Below are 17,740 nucleotides of genomic sequence, written 5' to 3' on the forward strand. Positions count from 1 at the left end.
AACGAAATACCGCAGACCCGGTGTTTTGGAACAACAGACACGGTTTCTCGCAGTCCCGGGGGCTGCAAGTCCACGATCCAGGTGCCGCGAACCCAGCGCCTGCTGAGAGCACTGTGTCCGGAGCCCACTGTGCTCACACGGCCCGTCGCCGGCGTGTGCGTGCAGACCGGGCCCTCTGGTGTCTCTGCGTGTGAGGACACCGATCCTACCGAGGCCCGGCGTGCCGGGTGCTGACGGCTCACTGCCGGGACTCTGCACCCAGGTCCTCCCCCGATCTTCGTCCCCAGCTGCAGCCCCAGCTGCAGCAGTCCAAGAAAGTACCACCTGCTCCGCAAAGGTGACTCCGGTCTGAGCCCCGGCAAACACAGGGGAGGGGGCTCGACACTGCCGNCGTCTCACCGAATCCCAGGACCGTGCAGGGGCCAGCAGGCCAGTGACCCCCCCCAGAGCTGAGCCCACCCCCCAGCCCCATGGGCAACGCAAGGAGGTGAGGCCAGAAGCCCGGGGCAGCCCACCCGCCTATTCCCCACGGGCAGGGCTGCCCCCCAGGCGAGTGCTCACAGAGAGGCCTGGTTCGCATCCTGCTCCGACGTGAAAGGAAAAGGACAGAAGCCCACCGACCTGCCCAGACCCCCTCCCGGCTCCGCCTCGATGGAAACTGATGTCCCCCAGCTCCTGTTACCAGACTGCTCTGCCCGCCACAGAGCGCTGGGCTCCGCCACGGTGCCACGCAGGCTTGTGCTTGTGCACACCCATACACACTCGTGAGTGCACACACACACTCTCACACACACGCGCACACTCCTAACTTCACACACGCATGCACCCTCGCACACACGCACTCGTAACTTCACATGCAGGTGTGCACCCTCGCACACGTGCTAGCACACACCCGTGCACACGCACATACCCTCACACACGTGCACACTCATAACGTCACATGTGTGTGCACCCCGTGTCTCCGCACATGCACCCGTGCGCTCACATTCGGTCGCACGCCTGCTCGTGCACTCCCACCCTCACGCACACACACCCTCCCCCACACTCGCACCCTCACACTGGCGAAGCAGAGCTCCGGCCTCCTCCAGGTGGATGGCCTGTGGCCTTCGTGAATTCTCTGCCTTCACGTCAATGCTTAGCTCACTGTGTGTTTGTCCTTCACACACTTCGAATTCTCTAATCTCTGCTCCAGAAACGTGTGTGACATCTGGGAGTGTTTGCTCTCCGAGTTCCAGGTGGGCATGTCGGTGGCCAAGCACAGTGTATGCTGGAACAGGGCCGCCGTCAGGGGACAGGGCGGGGTGTGCTCCCCAAACCGTGACGGCAAACAAAGGGAGGCCTGGCACGGCCCCTCCCGCAGCGCTCCGCCCCGGGCTGTTCCAGAAGCGCTGGCCCAGGCGCTCCCACGTTCACCTGGACGAGTGTGAAACCCACGCCCCCACCGCCGCCACCGCCCCTCCCGAGCTCTGCGGGGCTGTGGACCCCAAGGCCTGCCCTTAGCACACCCCTCGCCCGGGGGCCCCCGCCCCTCACCCGCCTCCCGACGTCCCCCGCGGCCCAGGGACAGGAGGCCCCGCACGGCCAGCCAGAGAGCTCTGCCGTCTGGGAGACCGGACGGACTCTGCCGCTCGGTACTCCGTGGCTGAGGGAAACTTCCTTCCTTAGGAGGAACAGGAAGGACGGCCACGCGGGGACTCGCGGGTTCAGACCATCTGGCTGTCCACAGAAAGGTAGCGACGGATACCAGGGAGCCATCCCTGTCCCTCTCCTTGCAGACCATGCTATTTTAAATTAGCTGTGAATAAAGCTAAGTCTTTATTATGATTTAACCATAAAGTTTTTGGATTTTTTTCCCCCATTTCCAATACTATTCGTCTCCTAGGGCTGCTGGAACAAATTACAACAAATTTGGTGCCTTAAAACAACAGAAACTGTTCTCTCATAGTTCTGGAGGCCGGAAGTCCAGAATTAAGGTGTGGGCAGGGCTGGTTTCCTAGGAGGCTCCAGGGGAGGGTCACAATCCTTCTAGCACCTTCTGACTCCCATGGCTCCTGTGGCTCCCGGTCCTCCCAGGCTTGCGGCCACATCCTCCAGTGTCTGCCTCCATCCTCACCCGCACATCTGCCCTGTGTCCCAAATCCCCCTCTTCTCCTACAAGGACGCCCGATCACTGGATGTAGAGCAGACCCCAAATCCAGGATGATTTCCTCAACTAATACCACTCGAAAGACCCTATTTTGAAATGCGGACACCTTCTGAGGTTCTGGACACGAATGTGGGGGGACACTACTTAACCTACTACAGCAGTCCTCCTACAGTGTTTGTCCTAAAACAACGATCACAGTGAAATCCGGCCTCGGCGCATAGTGCCGAGGGGAGCGGCATCTGACCCTGTGGGGCTGCACCCCCCGCTTCTCAGTGACGCTCTGGTGTCTCTGCCCTCAGGAGCGCTCTTCCCCAGCCTGGTCCGAAGGCCAACAAGGGGTGGAGCACTGGGGCCACCTGAGGCCAGCGCCCCACCCCCACGGCCTGGCCTCACGCACTCTCCTCTGGGCCCCACCCAACCAACCCAACGACTGCTCCAGAAAGCCCAGGCCTCAAACCCCACCCTGCTTTTGCCAAGGCCGTCCTTCTCAGGTCCCTTCTCGGGTCCCCTCTCGGCGGAAAGTCTACCATCTGTCCAGGAGAGACAAGCCCAGAGCCCAAAGCCACCGCCTTCCCTCCCTCTCATCCCCATCAATGCCCCCTAGCCACCTCCCGGGGTCCCGGGTTGCTCACCTCTACAGCCACCCACACCCCAGCTACGCAGCCCCCACATTTGCGTAAATACAGCAACGTCACCACAGACGCCCTGAACCCAGACCAGCCGCCCACTGACTTACAAACCTGCTTGTGCTTCACGTAACACCAGGAGAGCTTTCCGGAACGCTGGCCTTGCCAGGTCCGGGCTCCGTGAAGACCCCACTCTGCCCCGGGGCCTGGCCCCAGCCCCAGTCCACACACCTGCCCACTGCACGCCCCACACTCGGGCCACGCGGTGTCCCTCCTCACAGGGCTACTGGGGGATGCAGCAGGTTAATGCAGGCGGCCGCAACATTCTGGGTGGGTGCTCACTCCCACCAAGGACAACCCAACGGTGCCCATCTTCCTCGGGGCCTGGCCTCTCTCCTGGCCTCTGTGGGTGGCTTCCCTGGCCTGCGTGCAGCCCCGTCTCAGGCACGCTCCCCTTAGCAAGCTTCACCCGCTCGCCTGACCAGGAACAGGGTCCCAGGACAGACGCTCAAGGGCCCAGAAGCTTCCCCCTAGAGAGTGTGTTCCCACTCCAGGGCGGGGGTGGGGGCTGCTGGAGCCAAGCCTAAGAATGTCCAGCACAGAGGGGGTGCCAGACATAGAGGGGGCGCCCGACGAGTGCCCAGCACGCAGCAGGTATGCGGCAAATGCTCTTGAAATGAGGTCATGAAACGCCAGCATTTCCCCGGGGTCAAGCCAGTGATTAATGCTTGCACAAAATTATAAAACCTACATAATTCATGTATTTCATTCAAACCGTGTTGGGAAAATGTTGACGTAATGAAGAAAGAATTACTTTTATAGTTAAACACGCCTTTTCTAGAAGAGGCCAGTGAGAACTCTGAGGGTTCGAGCTTTCTGGGAAAGCTTCCCATGTCTGGGGCCCCGGAGCTCCATTCAGCGACCCCAGGTCTCCTGAGGGCGCGTCCCACAGCGGCCACTGCGGCTGGTCTACGCTACACGATCGTCCATTAGCGCTCTCTCTTCAACGTATGTCCCAGGCAGTGGGCTGCTGGCCAGTCGTAGAAGCCAGCCCTGGGTGGGGGAGCCCTGGTTTGTAGCATTTTCCCGTTTCCACGGCGTGCACACTCCCCCCACGGCCAATATCAGGCTACCAACTTGACATCACTGAACACAGAGCTCAGAAGAGATATGACAAGGTCGTTTCTAATGCTAAAAATCCTCTTACTTTAGGTAACGAACTTGAACCGAATTTAGCGAGCCCCGTATCTTTAAGTTTTACTACAACTCTTATAAGAAACAACTACGAAGGTGAGATCCAAGTGGCCCCAGACGCGCTTCCTATCCGGAGTTCACGTTACCTTCCCTTCCCTGGGAATTCTCACTCAAACTAAGTCTCGCATCCCAACATCCTGCTTCGAGTCCAATGCTTGTTCTGGGCTGTTGCAACTGTGGGGCGACTCTCCCTCCTCCTCCTGTGCACCCCCCTCCCAAGACGATTGCCAGCCCCACCCCCACGCCACGGATCAGGTTCACCTGAGCAAGCCGACAGCTGATAGCCGTGCTCAATAATGCATATGCACCGCACACGAGCCCCTGAAGGGAAGGGACGCGGCTCCGCCTCCTGGTCACGGCCACAAATGGAGAAGCCCAGGCAGAAACTCCGGAAAGGACCCCCACCACCCAAAACCATTCTTAACCATGAAACAAAAGCTCCCAGGAGCCGAGGCCCCTCCAGCCGCATGGCCTCGCGCACACGTCCATGACGGGATGCCTATCCCACACCAGGCTTGGGGCTGGGAGTGAGGGGACACCCCGTGCCTGCCCAGGGCCCCCAGCCCTCGGTGTCAGAGCCACAGACCCTCCACCTGAGGGGGTTAAATCCCCTGGGGAAGCCCCAGACTCAAAGGGCTGAAGGCCAGGGCTCGCCTGCAAGGTGACTGCTAGGAACACAGGGTTACAGAGGGCGGAGGGGCCCGGCCAAGCCCCTCACTTGTGTCCTTACGGGTCTAATCTCCACAGCACCGGGTATGGGGACTCTTCTATGTCACCATCTTGCAGACAGGGAAACTGAGGCCTGGCATGGGGTATAAAACATCCCATGTTTTGTGCGTAACAAAACGATTCCTTAAAGATAAGGCAAATGGAAGAAAGAGACGGTGCCTGGGTGCAGGAGCCTCCGAGCTGGGCTCTGCCCAAGTGTTGGGGGGTCATCGTGCAAGGGGCAGGGCGACCACTCAGCCCCAGAAAGGGCCCAAGCAGAGGACGGGAGGGCCTGGGTCCCAGCCATCGGGATACCTTGGTCGGGCAAGAGGTCTGTAAACGAGGAAGGGGTAGCCGGGCACCATGGCCTCACTACATAGAGTACGGGCGGGCGAGCAGGACAGGGGAAGCAGATGGCATAGGAGTGTGGGGAGGGGTGCGAGTGTGCAAGTATGGTGTGTGTGTGCACGTGTGTTGTGTGGGTGTGTGTGGTGTGCGAGTGTGCTGGCTGTGTACGTGTACACATGTGTGCTGGGTGTGTGATGTGGAAGGGGTGTGTGCCCGTGCGTGGGACGGTCACAGCAGGATGGGAGCAGAGGGGCAGGGCTGGAAGCAGGGCGATGCTGATGGGAGTCCGGACCAGCACCTGCCAAGAGCCGGCTTCAGAATTTGCCCCAGGGCTGCTCAGGGATGGAGACAGAGAGGCGACAGGGTCCCAGCCAGCCGGGAGAGGGGGGCGCAGCCAGACGGAGACCCTCGGGACTGGAGGAGGGCTGGGGACCGGCCCCACGAGGGGAAGCGCATGTACAAATCTGAGGACCTAAGTTGTTCAATAAATAAAGGGACAATTCCCTTCTAGTCCTAAGATACAGCCAAGGGCTTTGAACTAGAAAAATGAGAACTTGCCAAGGCAGCGAGGGGAGAAGGCGGCATCGGGCACAAAGCATACAAGGCTTTTGAAGCCTGAAGCTGAGGCAGGACCGGATCAGTAAGGCGCGGAGGGCGGGGCGGCAGGAGAGAGCGCGGGGCCCCGAACGTCCAACACGGCAGCTTCGAGCCAGGTCCTCAGACAGGGACACGGAACCTGCAGCCAACCCCAAGTCCGTGCACCCGTCCTCACAGTGGAGGTCCGGTTACCGACAGGGGTCTCGCATCTTAACAAAACAGACAGGACCCAGCAGTGTGGTTCGTGTCAGAAGCTTCATTCCCAGAAGCAGAGAGACGGGAGACAAGGGACAGGGGACACTCACGGTCTCTGAAAAGAGGAGGGTGTGTCAGAAATGCTTAAACCCTGGGAAAATGTGTCCATCCCTCCTTCTGCCCCCCCAGGGCCTCTGCACTGCCCTCCACCAAACCCCCCGCAGCACCCCTGCCAGGGACGGAGCTTTCCCCAGCAAGGTCCCGACCAGTGCCTCAGTTTCCCCCACTGTAAATCCCTCTCTGAAGGGAGGATTTCCGTAGCTTGCCCTGGAGCGATTCCTGGCCCCTGGGGGGCTGGTGTCAAGGTGAAATGAGCTAATTCTGTAAAGCTCTCAGCTGAGCACCTGGCCCGCTGTTACTGTTGACTCCGTGTTATTACCTGACTTCTTGAGACTGGAAGCCTCCTCCGTCCACCCCTCGCCCCCCACAGCTCTCCCGACTCTCCCCTCCGCTGTTTGACTTTTCTCACCTCCTGGTGACCGGCTCTGCCCTGGAGCCTCCTCCCCCATGCGGCAAGGCTGCCAGAAAAGGCCTGTGTGGAGAGCCCGGACACCTGCCCCCCCACCCCCTCCCACCGGGAGGGAGGGGAAGCCAGAAGCCCGGACCACGGCAGGCTTGTCCAGGTTGGACCTTCTCTGGGCCTTCTCGAATGACTTCATTATTGTCTTTGAAGCAATTTCCCAGAACCCCAGACACACCCATTTTTAAAAATATAAATAAAAAACTACATTCCAGCAGGAAAGAAAAACGATTCTGGCTTATCCACAGCTTTGGCTTTGCTTACTGGAGTCACCTACACATCTGAGGGTTGAAAGCCGGCTAACCGGAATTATCAGGGTGCATTTTAAACTCCTGGTGCTTAAAGCAGAAGGCTTCCAGCAGGCACGCGGCCCAGCCAGTCCCAGCCCCGGGCAACACTCGAGGACCCCTCCCTTCAGTAAAGGGGTGCTCTCCCCACCCTCCTCTCCTCACAGGCACGAGCGGGTGGGGGGCAAGGAAGTAAGCAACCCTGAAGTCAGCTGAACAGGGGCCCCCGAAAGTTCTGATTCCCAGAACCTGTGAACATTGCTTCACACGGCAAAGATGGGATCAAATTAGGGGTCCTGAGATGACAGACCCCAGCAATCCCATATCCTTATCACATGTACGAGGATGAAGGCAGACTCGAGTGGTGTGGCCACAAGCCCAGGGCCACCTGAGGCCACCAGGAGCTGCAGGGAACAAGGAAGGACCCTCCCCAGAGTCATCAGAGGGATGTGACACCTTGATTCCAGAATTCTGGCCTCTAAAACCCTGACAATGCATTCCCGCTGCTTTAAGCCCCCCGGGGAAACCCCAGGAGACTAAGACCATCCTAATCACATCAAGGGGACAGGCCAGATTCCGGCCCCCAGAGAAAGCTGCAGCCCGTGAAGCTCTCAGCCTCTCCCTGAGCCTCAGTGGGCTGGGAGCCACTGAAGACAAAGTGCCCCCCGCCCCAGGCCCCGTGGTGTCCCTCCTGGCAGCGGCTGAGGACCCAGGAGGCGCTGACGGAACATAACGCAGGTGAACTTCACAGAACTGGGCTGCCCAGCCTGGCGGGGGAGGCCAAGCACAGGGCGCTGGACACCTGCACATGGTGAGCGGGTCACCCGAGCTGACCACCAGGACCTGAGTGCCCAGATCCCCACCTTCGCCCCTTCAATGAGGCACTTGTTGCAGACCTGAAGCAAGGTCATGTCCTTCTGAGTCAGGGGCCGGGCCGGGGATGTGTGCTCAGAAGGATGCTGGTGGTCGCGTAGGAGGCGTCAGGACCCAGAATGAGGCAGAGGGTCCTCACCTCCGGCAGGCAGCCCGGGCCCCGGCCAACCTCCCCCGGTCCTGGTGGGACACAGCCTTCACAGCACCCTGGGCACATTGACACACCGAGAAGCCACAGTCCCCGTGGTGGGGCCGCCAGGGCTCCCTATGCAACCGTCTGGGCCTCTGCAGCCGCTCTCTCCAGTGCTGGGGTGGTGCTGGCGTGGCTGCACGGCCTGGAAACATCCTCATCTTGGGAGGCCCCCAGCTTTGGGAGAGGTTGTGAGAGGAGGCCCAGGGACAGCCTTGTGGCCAGGGCGTCTGTCTACCATGTCTTAAGACCCAGCTCCAAGATGACATCTCGGACACAGGACTATGATTTAGCTCTAATGACACATAGGGACATCTGAGGATGGGAGTGAGGCTGGGCGTGGGGAGGTCTCCTCAAGAGAGGGCGTGCAGGTGGGGCCGGGTGGGGCCCTGCACCCGAGGGGGACAGAGGCGCAGGGCCGGCCCAGGCAGAGTGGTGAGTGGGCGAGGGCAGGAGGGAAGGAGGGATGGAGGGAGGGCCAAGGGTCAGGCACAATCTGCCACTGACCGCGGGGCAGACCCTGGTGGCGGAAGGTGAAGCTGGCCTCGGCACGCCTCGAGGCTGCGAAGGGGGGCCCCCCACTTTATCAGTTTGTAGGGAAACCGTGCCAGTTCTCAAACAGCAAACGTGTCCAAACTCAGCTGGAATGCTGACGGAAACCTCCGTTGTGCGTACACGCAGCTCAGGCCCCAGGTGGTTTGGATTCCACTTCCTGCGGGGTGCTGGGGAGCTGTGACAGTTCCTTGGGACAGATCGAGGTCCGGAAAGAACACATTCTCTTGATTCGAGGCTCGGAGTCAGCAGGAGAGCCCAACAGCCCTGGTTAACACAATCCTCCCTCCGGCTGTGCTCGGTGGCTCTGTGGGATGAGTCCTGCCTTACTTACCACCCGGCCCCGCAGGCCCGCGGGGGCGCAACAGAGAGCCGGCCGGCCGTCCACCCCCGGGAAAGGCCTCAGCTGTGGGCTACGGGCAGTGGATGCCAGCAGAGACCACTCTCCCTGGGGACGTCTGGGGTTGCCACACCCAGGTCAGGGATGCAAGCCGGACTTCCCAGCAGCTCCTGATGGCCCCCAGCCCAAGCTGCATCTCCAGAGAGACAGCAGGGGCCGGCCAACCATGGGGGTGTGATGGCGAAGGCCTCGCTTACTCATCCCTGCCACAGATGTCTGCTGAGGGCCGAGCGGGTGCCAGGGGCTGCTGGGGGGCAGCGGTATGGTCAGCACAATGATGGAGCCCCAAAGATGCCCACGTCCTGGGGCGCCTGCATGGCTCAGTTGGTCGAGCATCCGACTCTTGATTTCGGCTCAGGGTCGTGAGATCCAGCCCCACGTCAGGCTCCGTGCTCAGCAAGGAGGCGGCTTCTCTCTCTCTCCCCTTCTCCCTCTGAGGAAGGGGCCGAGGAGTCCAGGTGGATGCTGGATGCTGGAAAAGGATTGCCTCCCCCCAGCCTCCAGAAGGAGCCCTGGGAGAATAAACCCGTGCCGTTTAAGCCACTCGCTTGTGGGACCTGGTGCAGCAGCTGCAGGACCCTGGCTGAGGGGCGACCAGTGAGCCCGGCCTCTGCTCTCCCGGAGCCTCGTCCCCCTCCCACGGCGCGGTGTGATGCCACCGGGGGCTGGGCCTGCAGGAGGGACGTCCTCGGGCTACATCACTAGACGCGGCTGGATGCGCTGGTTTATGCTTTGGCTCCTTGCCAGCTCGCGCCCCACGCCCGGCTCACCTGTCCACCTGGAGGCTGACCGGGAGGGACTGTGGCTCCTATGCTCTGGCCCCCGCGGACCCTCAGCAAGCAGGTTGATAAGAGGGGGCCACCACCGCCGGCCACCGGCAGCCCTGATGCATGTGGAATTTTGTCCCCTCCAAATCATACATTCCAGTCCTGACCCCCGGGGCACCTGTGACTGTGATCTTATTTGGAAATAGGTTCTCGCAGACGTGATCAAGTTAAAATAAGATTACACTAGACAAGGGAGGGTCCTAATCCACGACTGCTGACTTTCAGCGAGTGGGCAACGGGGCCGCAGACGCAGCACACACACGGGGAGGCCAGGGAGAAGCCGAGCACCATCGGGGGCACCAGAGGTGAAGAGGCAGGAAGGACCCTCCCCTCGAGCCTCAGAGGGAGTGCGACCGGCCCCCACCTCTGTCCCGGACTTGTGGCCCACACGACCATGAGACAACATGTTTCTGTGGTTTCCAGCCCCCCAGTGTCATCTCCTTTGTGCGGCCACCCCCGGGAAGCTAACCGGGGCCCAAGGAGGAATGCAGGGTCAGCCTGAGGGTCGTCCTTGCTCCCCACGGCCACGTGGCCCGGGAGAGGAGCACACTATGAATTTCGTGGAGAACACGAGATTCCTGGCTAAAACTACCCACACCGGGATCTCAGGACACGATTTAAAGGAGAACAAAGCCGTATGATAACGGATGAAAGAAACGCTGGAGAGCCGCACCTGGAGCCTGGAGAAAGAGTCAAACCCACCAGACAGGAGAGCCACTCAGGAGCGCGACCGTCGCAGTGACCCCAACTACCCAAAAAGCACCTTTTCCTGAGCGAGGATTCCGTTACTGCTCTAAGATCTTAGGGGCTAGGCTATGATTTTCATTTTGAATAACGATAAACCCTGTGGTTTAAGGACCAAACCCGCATTGTTGACGACCACTTGGAAGGGGGCCTCTAATCCCGTGGCCTGCGGCTGGTGCTGGCGAGGCCCCTCCCCTGCGCTGTGTGGATGCCCCTCCCGGCACAGAGGACGGCCACAGCCTCGCACAGACGCGCGGGGTCTCGGCTTCGGACCGTGGGGCACGTTCGTGTCTCACGTGACGATGGCGATATCATGACTCCGACAAGAGAATTCAAGATAAGAAGTGCAGTTGGAGTAACGTGCATTTTTTTAACAACAGAATCCAAGAAGGGCCAGATTTGATGTTAACTATTTTCCTTAACAGAAAGATGATCAGGTTTTTATACCAGCGGTTTCTCTGGCCTTGAACTTACACAGAATGCCCTGGTCCTGGAGAACTCCCCATAGGGGACAGGGTCCCCAGCCCTGGCGAGGCCGCCACGGGGCAGTCAGGGCCCCCAGCCCTGGCGAGGCCACCACAGGGAGTCAGGGTCCCCAGCCCTGGCGAGGCCACCACGGGGGAGTCAGGGTCCCCAGCCCTGGCGAGGCCAGTCAGGGTCCCCGCCCTTGAGGGGGCCACGAGGGGCAGTCAGGGCCCCCAGCCCTGGCGAGGCCACCACGGGGCAGTCAGGGTCCCGAGCCCTGGTGAGGCCGCCACAGGGGACAGTCAGGGTCCCTGGAAGGCCCTCACACAGGACAAGTGGACATTCCACCCGGGGGCAGTAGGCACAAAGAGCCAGCATCACTGAGACTCTCCTAAGTGGCTACTGACCCACCGACCCCCAGACCAGGCTAAATCTCAGCTGAGGAGCCCCCGTTACGGTGCAGTGTCCACAGCATGGACACCGGAGCCCAGGGACAGCTAGGGGCCTCACGCTCGGAGGCAGGGCTCTTCTCCAGGATTTGATCTAAAATCATATGCTCCAGAGTAAACAGGACCCTAAGCAGAAGACTCGGCCAGAGTGACCGGGGGGCGGGGAGCACCTGCTGGTCCAGATCCAGGCGCGGCCATCGCCAGGCCTCCCCTCCGACAGGCGGAGTGCTGAGCATCCAGGAGACCCTCCCTCGCCGCCCCACCCCCCCACCGTGATATCAAAGTTGCCGCGTTCTCAGGAATGCACCCCGCGGGCAGCCGTTCATCTGGGACAATAAATCACCTCACGGTTCTCCACGAGAAGACGGCTGTGCGCGAGAAGCCTGGGAGCACGCGTTAGCACATAGTTGTGCGCTGAGAACAGGAGCCTGGCCAGCAGTCACACCAGCAGGACAGGGTCATAAATACCTCAGCGCCCCCTCAAGAAGGGACTCTCCTGTCCCCCCCAGCTCAGTGACGAAAGCAGCAAAGGCACTGCTTTGCGCGCAATACAGAAGGAACCCCCAGGACGTCTTCTCTGGCCTACAGCGATGAACGGGCCGGGCCAGGTCACCCCCGGCCCCACCCTCGGTGCACCAGTACTGTTTAAGCACCTTCTGTATGCCCGGCACCGAGGAGGGAGCAGACAGCACCGAGCAGACGGGGGGGGGGGTTGCGATGAGGGGGACAGATGGGGGCAGGAAGGTGACGTTTGGGAAGACGTGGGGGACGGAGCACTCCACACACAGGCCTGCAGTGAGAGCAGCCGTAGGTTTCCAGAAGGCCAGCGAAGGGCCCAGGCCACCGACTATGCACGAGAGCAGCTGGACCCTGGGGAGGCTAAAGCGGCCCCGACGTGACCCAGGGCACCTGTAAATGGCCTCTCTGGGCACTGCACGGATAGCAGCTCGCGGGGCGGGAGAAGCAGGGCTGAGGTCCCCCCGTCCCGGGTGCGATGAGGCTCAGATGTGGTGGAGAGAAGAAAGGGACGGGACGTGGAGGCACAAGCGTTGGACGCGGTGGTTGACTGGTCGGGGAGGCAAGGGGGGGCATCTCCGGTGAGCCCAGGGAAGACGGGTAGGGGGTGCACGAGCCTGGCCTGGGCAGCACATGAGCTCAGGACGGGGATCCCCGGTCCCCCCACCCAGCTCTGCCCCTGGATGACAACGGTCCCCACCTCATGGGGCTGTTGAAGACACAGGGAAAGGGCCGGGCTGGAGCATTCTGTCACTGCCACCACCGCCACCCCCGTCAGCGAGCGTCACCACGTTAGCAGGTGCGTGAATAAGGAGGGGACAGACGCAGAGGCAACAGGACCAGGAATCGGGCCCTGGTTTCACCAGGTCCAGTGTCTCTAGGAAGGAACAGCGTCCTGCCGGCCCCGTGGGCAGCGGGGTGACCGCCTCTCTGGGTGGGTGGCCTGCTCAGTGTCACTGCGCTCCACCGCCATCAGGCCGCACTTTGAACCCTCAGTGCGCTGTCCGTGGGAGGCACTTCCTGCAAGAAGCTGGAACCCACGTGCAGGAAGGGCCAGGTCAGCAGGGAAACGGGGGAGCCCAGCCGTACTGCCTCCGAGTCCACAGGCCGGGCAAGCCGGAGCCCAGAAGCAGAGCACCGGGCTGGAAGCCTGCTTCACGTGCGGCCGGCAGCAGCGGGCTCCTCGGCTCCCGTGCACACTCGCGGGCAGGACGCTCTCCGTGTGGGGCCGGCCCAGGGGCGCTGAGCAGCACACCTGGCGTCCACCCCCCAGCATCAAAAATGTCCTCGGGGGCATCTGGGCAGCTCAGTACATTGAGCGTTCTCTTGATTTCGGCTCCAATCATGATCAGGGTCGTGGGATCGAGCCCCGCGACCGGCTCCACGCTCAGAGCAGAGTCTGCTTGGGATTCTCTCCCTCCGTCTGCCCCCTCCCTGCTCACGCTCTCTCCACCTCTCTCTAAAATAAGTAAATAAAATCTTTAAAAAAAAAAGTCCTCAGGTAGCCGCAGATGTCCCCGGGGGCAGAATCACCCGGGTCAGAACCACTGGGCTAGATGATGTACCGTTCTGCACCTCAGTCCCTCCACGTGTAAACAGGGCCTAGTGCTGATGTGGGGACTGGGGCACCACACGTGGAATCATCTAGAACAGCACAGCACACTGAAGGCTCAGGACTATTAGCCGCAAGTTACTGTTGTTCCGAGAGGCACAGAAATGAGGGCATCTATACCCAACGTGACAGCAGAGCAGCCAACACATAAACACGGCACCGAGGAAGTCGGGACACCTTCCAGAACCTTCCCAGAGCAGGGGACAGCTCGTTCGGTGGCGTCTGCTGGGCTCAGGAGGAACCCGGGAGACAGCGTCCACGACACCTCCACCATCCTGTCCTGTTCCTCTGCGGGTGGGGCCGCCCTCCCCTGCAATGACGGCACATCCGTCCCCGGGGCCCGGCTGCCGCTCTGAGGCCGGCGTGGATTTAAGAAAAACGCAGGAGAGCTGCCAGGGGTGTTCTCCCCAAACTCACAGAGCTTCTCCTGAGATTAACTGACACCGTCCTCCGCCCGGCCCGTCTCCTGTCCGTCGGCGGCACAGGAAGCCGGGGTCTTCCGGGGGCCCTGGGCTGCTGCCAGCCTCCCCGCCGCGGCCGGGGCTCGGCTTACCGGGGAGCAGGTAATAAAACCCTCGCGACGACAGGGCTGCCTTCAGCACCAGCAAATGAGCGCAATTACCGCCCGCAAGGGAAGGAGGGCTTCAAAGGGAGAGAGGGAGACCCAGAGGAAGGGGGACCGGGGAAAACAATCAGTCTGAGCCCGTCTTATCTCCGAGGGAAACACATGTGATGATTTTAGGGCCAGAGACACTCAAATGAATCCCCTGCCAATCACGGCATCTCAGTGGGTCTCCTGGCGACGACACGCCGCGCCATTCCTGGTCATTATTTCTCTAGCAATGACTCCCGCGATGAAAACGAAATCTAAGGACTTTGGAAGTCCCTTCCACCCAGCGGATCGAATCCTCTTAGGAGGGAATCGGGGGTCCACGGGTCCCTAGCAGCCTCCGTTTACCCAGCCCAGACATGGCCCCACGCTTACGTGCAGGCTTCCCCATGACCAGCGGCTGGCATACCTGGTCAGCCACTGCCGAAGGGGCCGAAAGGCCAGCTCACCGCAGTGAAGGGGGAAGGAGAGGCAGGTACCCGCCACCACCACGTGGTGAAGCGCCACGGAGCTTCCACGACGACTCAGGGCAGGGAGGAGTGGGGGAAGAGGGGAGCCCAGGCCAGGTCTCGCAGTCACAACCAGGACCCCGACAATGTCGGCAGGAACTGGGGGGCCCAGGGGTCTCCTCAGCCTTCCTTCCCCACTCCCCACCACACCCCAGCATAGGCAGGAATTCAGGGCTAACACTCAGAGAGACGAGGGGGACACCTCTGGGCCCTGACGGGACAGACAGATGGCCAGCCAGCCACACACAGGCGGGGGAGGGGAGGACACGGGGCAGGCATTCAGGTGCCTTCCTTGCCGTGCTGTACCACGGAATTACAGCCAGGCGGGGGCTCAGACCCAGCAAGCTGGGCGCACACCCCCACGTCCTCAGGCTGCCAAACGCTCTCTCTCCCTCCTCTTCCGATGCAGACCACCGTACACAGCGTCTTCCTCTCTCTGTGAACCCCCCGCACCCCCGGGTTACTCTCTCTTCCTGCTTCCTAAGTACCAGCTAATACCATAAACCTCCGTTCTAAGCCCGGTGAACTGTGTCCTGTCCCACACAAGCAGAGAACGACTTCTCGGCTGTTCATGCTAAACAGGAGAGCCAAGGCCACCGTCCTTACTAGGACCGCAAAGCCTCCAGATGAGTGAGTCCCACCTGATCCCAGACAGCTTTCCCGAACGCCAGGCTGCTCACGTTCGGGCCACTGGACCTCCGTTTCTCAGACGGGCTCTAATCTTACACAACCCGCGATGGAAGGTCAAGGCAAGGGCGTGCGTTTCTGCGCCGCTCTGCCTACATGTTTTCAAAAACAATCGTTGGCTGCCTCTGGACCCATTCATCTTTGCGTCTAGTCAGGGTGTCTCAGGGCAGAGAAGATGAGTCATCACTACAGTGACAACGGGGCATGAAAAACGAACACCGTCTCTCCAGACCCAAACGATTAACACCTCAGAACGTCTACCCGGTGACACTATTTACAATAACCAATTAAACCTGAAAGACGGGATAAAGTCCTTCCGATCTGAAGCCACTTCAGGGAGCACATGTCACTTAACGCATGTGGGTTTTTAGGTGGCTCTCATGCCATAATCTTCCTCATCAAGAGCGCAACTCCAGGGACGCCTGGGTGGCTCAGTCCATGAAGCGTCTGCCTTCGGCTCAGGTCATGATCCCAGGGTCCTGGGATCGAGTCCCGCATCGGGCTCCCTGCTCGGCGGGGAGCCTGCTTCTCCCTCTGCCGATCCCCCAGCTTGTGTTCCCTCTCTCTCTCACACAAATAAATAAAATCTTTAAAAAAAAAAAAGAGGGTGACTCCAATCCCATGGGGTCCACAGCGACCTCGGGGCGCTTGGCAGGAAGCCCACTTTCTGTCCGCGTGCCACTAAGGAGATGCCGCTCCCAGCATCACCAGGAAGCCACATGCCACATGAGCCCACGCCTGGCCTTTGGCCACCTCCCCGGGCAGGGAAGTGGACGGAGGAGGCAGGTCAGAACCCCGGCGTGGGGACCGCAGCCTGGCACCCAGCAGAGAAGGCCTGCCGCCCCACGGCCCGTGCCCGCCCGGCCCCCGGGAGCCCCACGTACCGGTGAAGTCCTCCAGACACTCGCAGGTGTAGCCGCCCTCGCGGCTGTGGCAGCGGCCGTGGACGCCGCAGGGGCTGGAGTAGCACAGGTCGATCTCCGTCTCGCAGTAGTCACCCGTGAAGCCCGGCGGGCAGCGGCACCGCAGCCCGGTGATGGGGTGGATGGGCCGGAAGAGCACGGTGGTGGAGCTGATGAAGGGCGCCGAGCTGTCGAACTTGAGCACGGACACGCACTTCATGTAGTTCTCACAGGGCTCCCGCAAGCAGATGTTGTCGTCGAAGGGCAGCACGCGCTGGGTGGACACGGCCGTCAGCAGCGTCCGGTTCAGGTAGATCTGCTCCTGCAGGTCCTCCGACGGGAAAAACTTGTCGCGGACGCCGCCGGGGAGCAAGGCCGAGAAGGTCACGTTCAGGATGTTGGAGCTGACGTCCGTGTCGTTCTGGATGTTGAAGACGAAGACGTCGTCCTTGGTGGTGGACAGCACCGTGGCCACACCTTCCACGAAGAGGGACAGCAGCGGGGAGAGGAACTTCTCCTGTGACATGTTCTCCAGGCGGACGGTGATGCTGTTGGTCAGCATGTCGTCCGTGATGATGGTGACCCGCAGGGTGCAGAGCGCGGCCACGCTGTGGATGCCATCTGTGGACACAAGGAGGGTCAGGGTCACTCGGGGTCCTGGGCCCCACCAGCTCCACCCGGGAACAGTCTCGGATGCGCTCAGCGTGGCAGAAGTGAGCCTGAGCACCCCCAAGCCCCACGCCCTACTCCACCTGTGACCACCCCCTTGACACCTGCTTCCCAGCCCCCATTCTCCCTCCACACCTGGCTCACTGAAACAAAGCTCCTGCTGAGTCTGTCTTGCTCAAAAGAACCCCGCGGACCCCCAACTGCTCAACAGGACATCCCAGGACCACCCACAACCCAGCCCCATGCCACCGGAGTCCCCCAGCTCACATGCTTTACTCCAGACCCATGGGGACACTGAGCCCCGTTTTACCACCTCCACACCTGTTCCAAACACCGGGAGACCCCACTCGGATCCTACCCATCCCCAGCTCAGCTCAGACCCCACAGTGTCCAGGATGGTGCCGTCCAGGCACGGCCTTGGTCTACACCCACATTGACGGTTTTTCTTCCCTTGGCTGTACCTTATGCATCCCTCTGTGCCCGGCACATAAGAGACGCTCAGCAAATGTTGCTTTAGAAAGACACATACAGGGGCGCCTGGGTGGCACAGCGGTTAAGCGTCTGCCTTCGGCTCAGGGCGTGATCCTGGTGTTGTGGGATCGAGCCCCACATCAGGCTCCTCCGTTACGAGCCTGCTTCTTCCTCTCCCACTCCCCCTGCTTGTGTTCCCTCTCTCACTGGCTGTCTCTATCTCTATCGAATAAATAAAATCTTAAAAAAAAAAAAAAAAGAAAGACACATACAAGACAAGGTCTACCTAGGCCAACACAGGGAAGCAAACCACGAAACGAGGTACTTAGGATGGTGAGACCGGAAAGGGTGGAATATTTTGGTTACAACGTTGAGCACGCCATCGGTTCTGAGCCCAGAATCAGAGGAGCTGGCCAAGGGCTGGCCACAGGGGGTGGCAGCATCAGCCTTCCCAGCACCCCTGACAGGTGCAGCCACCCCCCCAGGGGGCCTTCACCTGCTTCCACGCCCCGCCTCAAACGTG

At 60.9% G+C, this 17,740-nt stretch overlaps 1 protein-coding gene across 1 annotated transcript in view; it reads right to left on the reverse strand.

The window, feature by feature from the left end:
• Positions 1-17,740, reverse strand: part of CELSR1 (cadherin EGF LAG seven-pass G-type receptor 1) — a 136,573-nt gene that overhangs the window by 65,218 nt on the left and 53,615 nt on the right. The window contains exon 3 of the mRNA XM_040637722.1: positions 16,060-16,698. Within this exon, the coding sequence (XP_040493656.1) occupies positions 16,060-16,698 (639 nt within the window). The remainder of the gene's footprint in view (positions 1-16,059; positions 16,699-17,740) is intronic.

Source organism: Ursus maritimus, unplaced genomic scaffold, assembly GCF_017311325.1.
Source record: "Ursus maritimus isolate PB19 unplaced genomic scaffold, ASM1731132v1 scaffold_21, whole genome shotgun sequence".
NCBI lineage: Eukaryota > Metazoa > Chordata > Mammalia > Carnivora > Ursidae > Ursus > Ursus maritimus.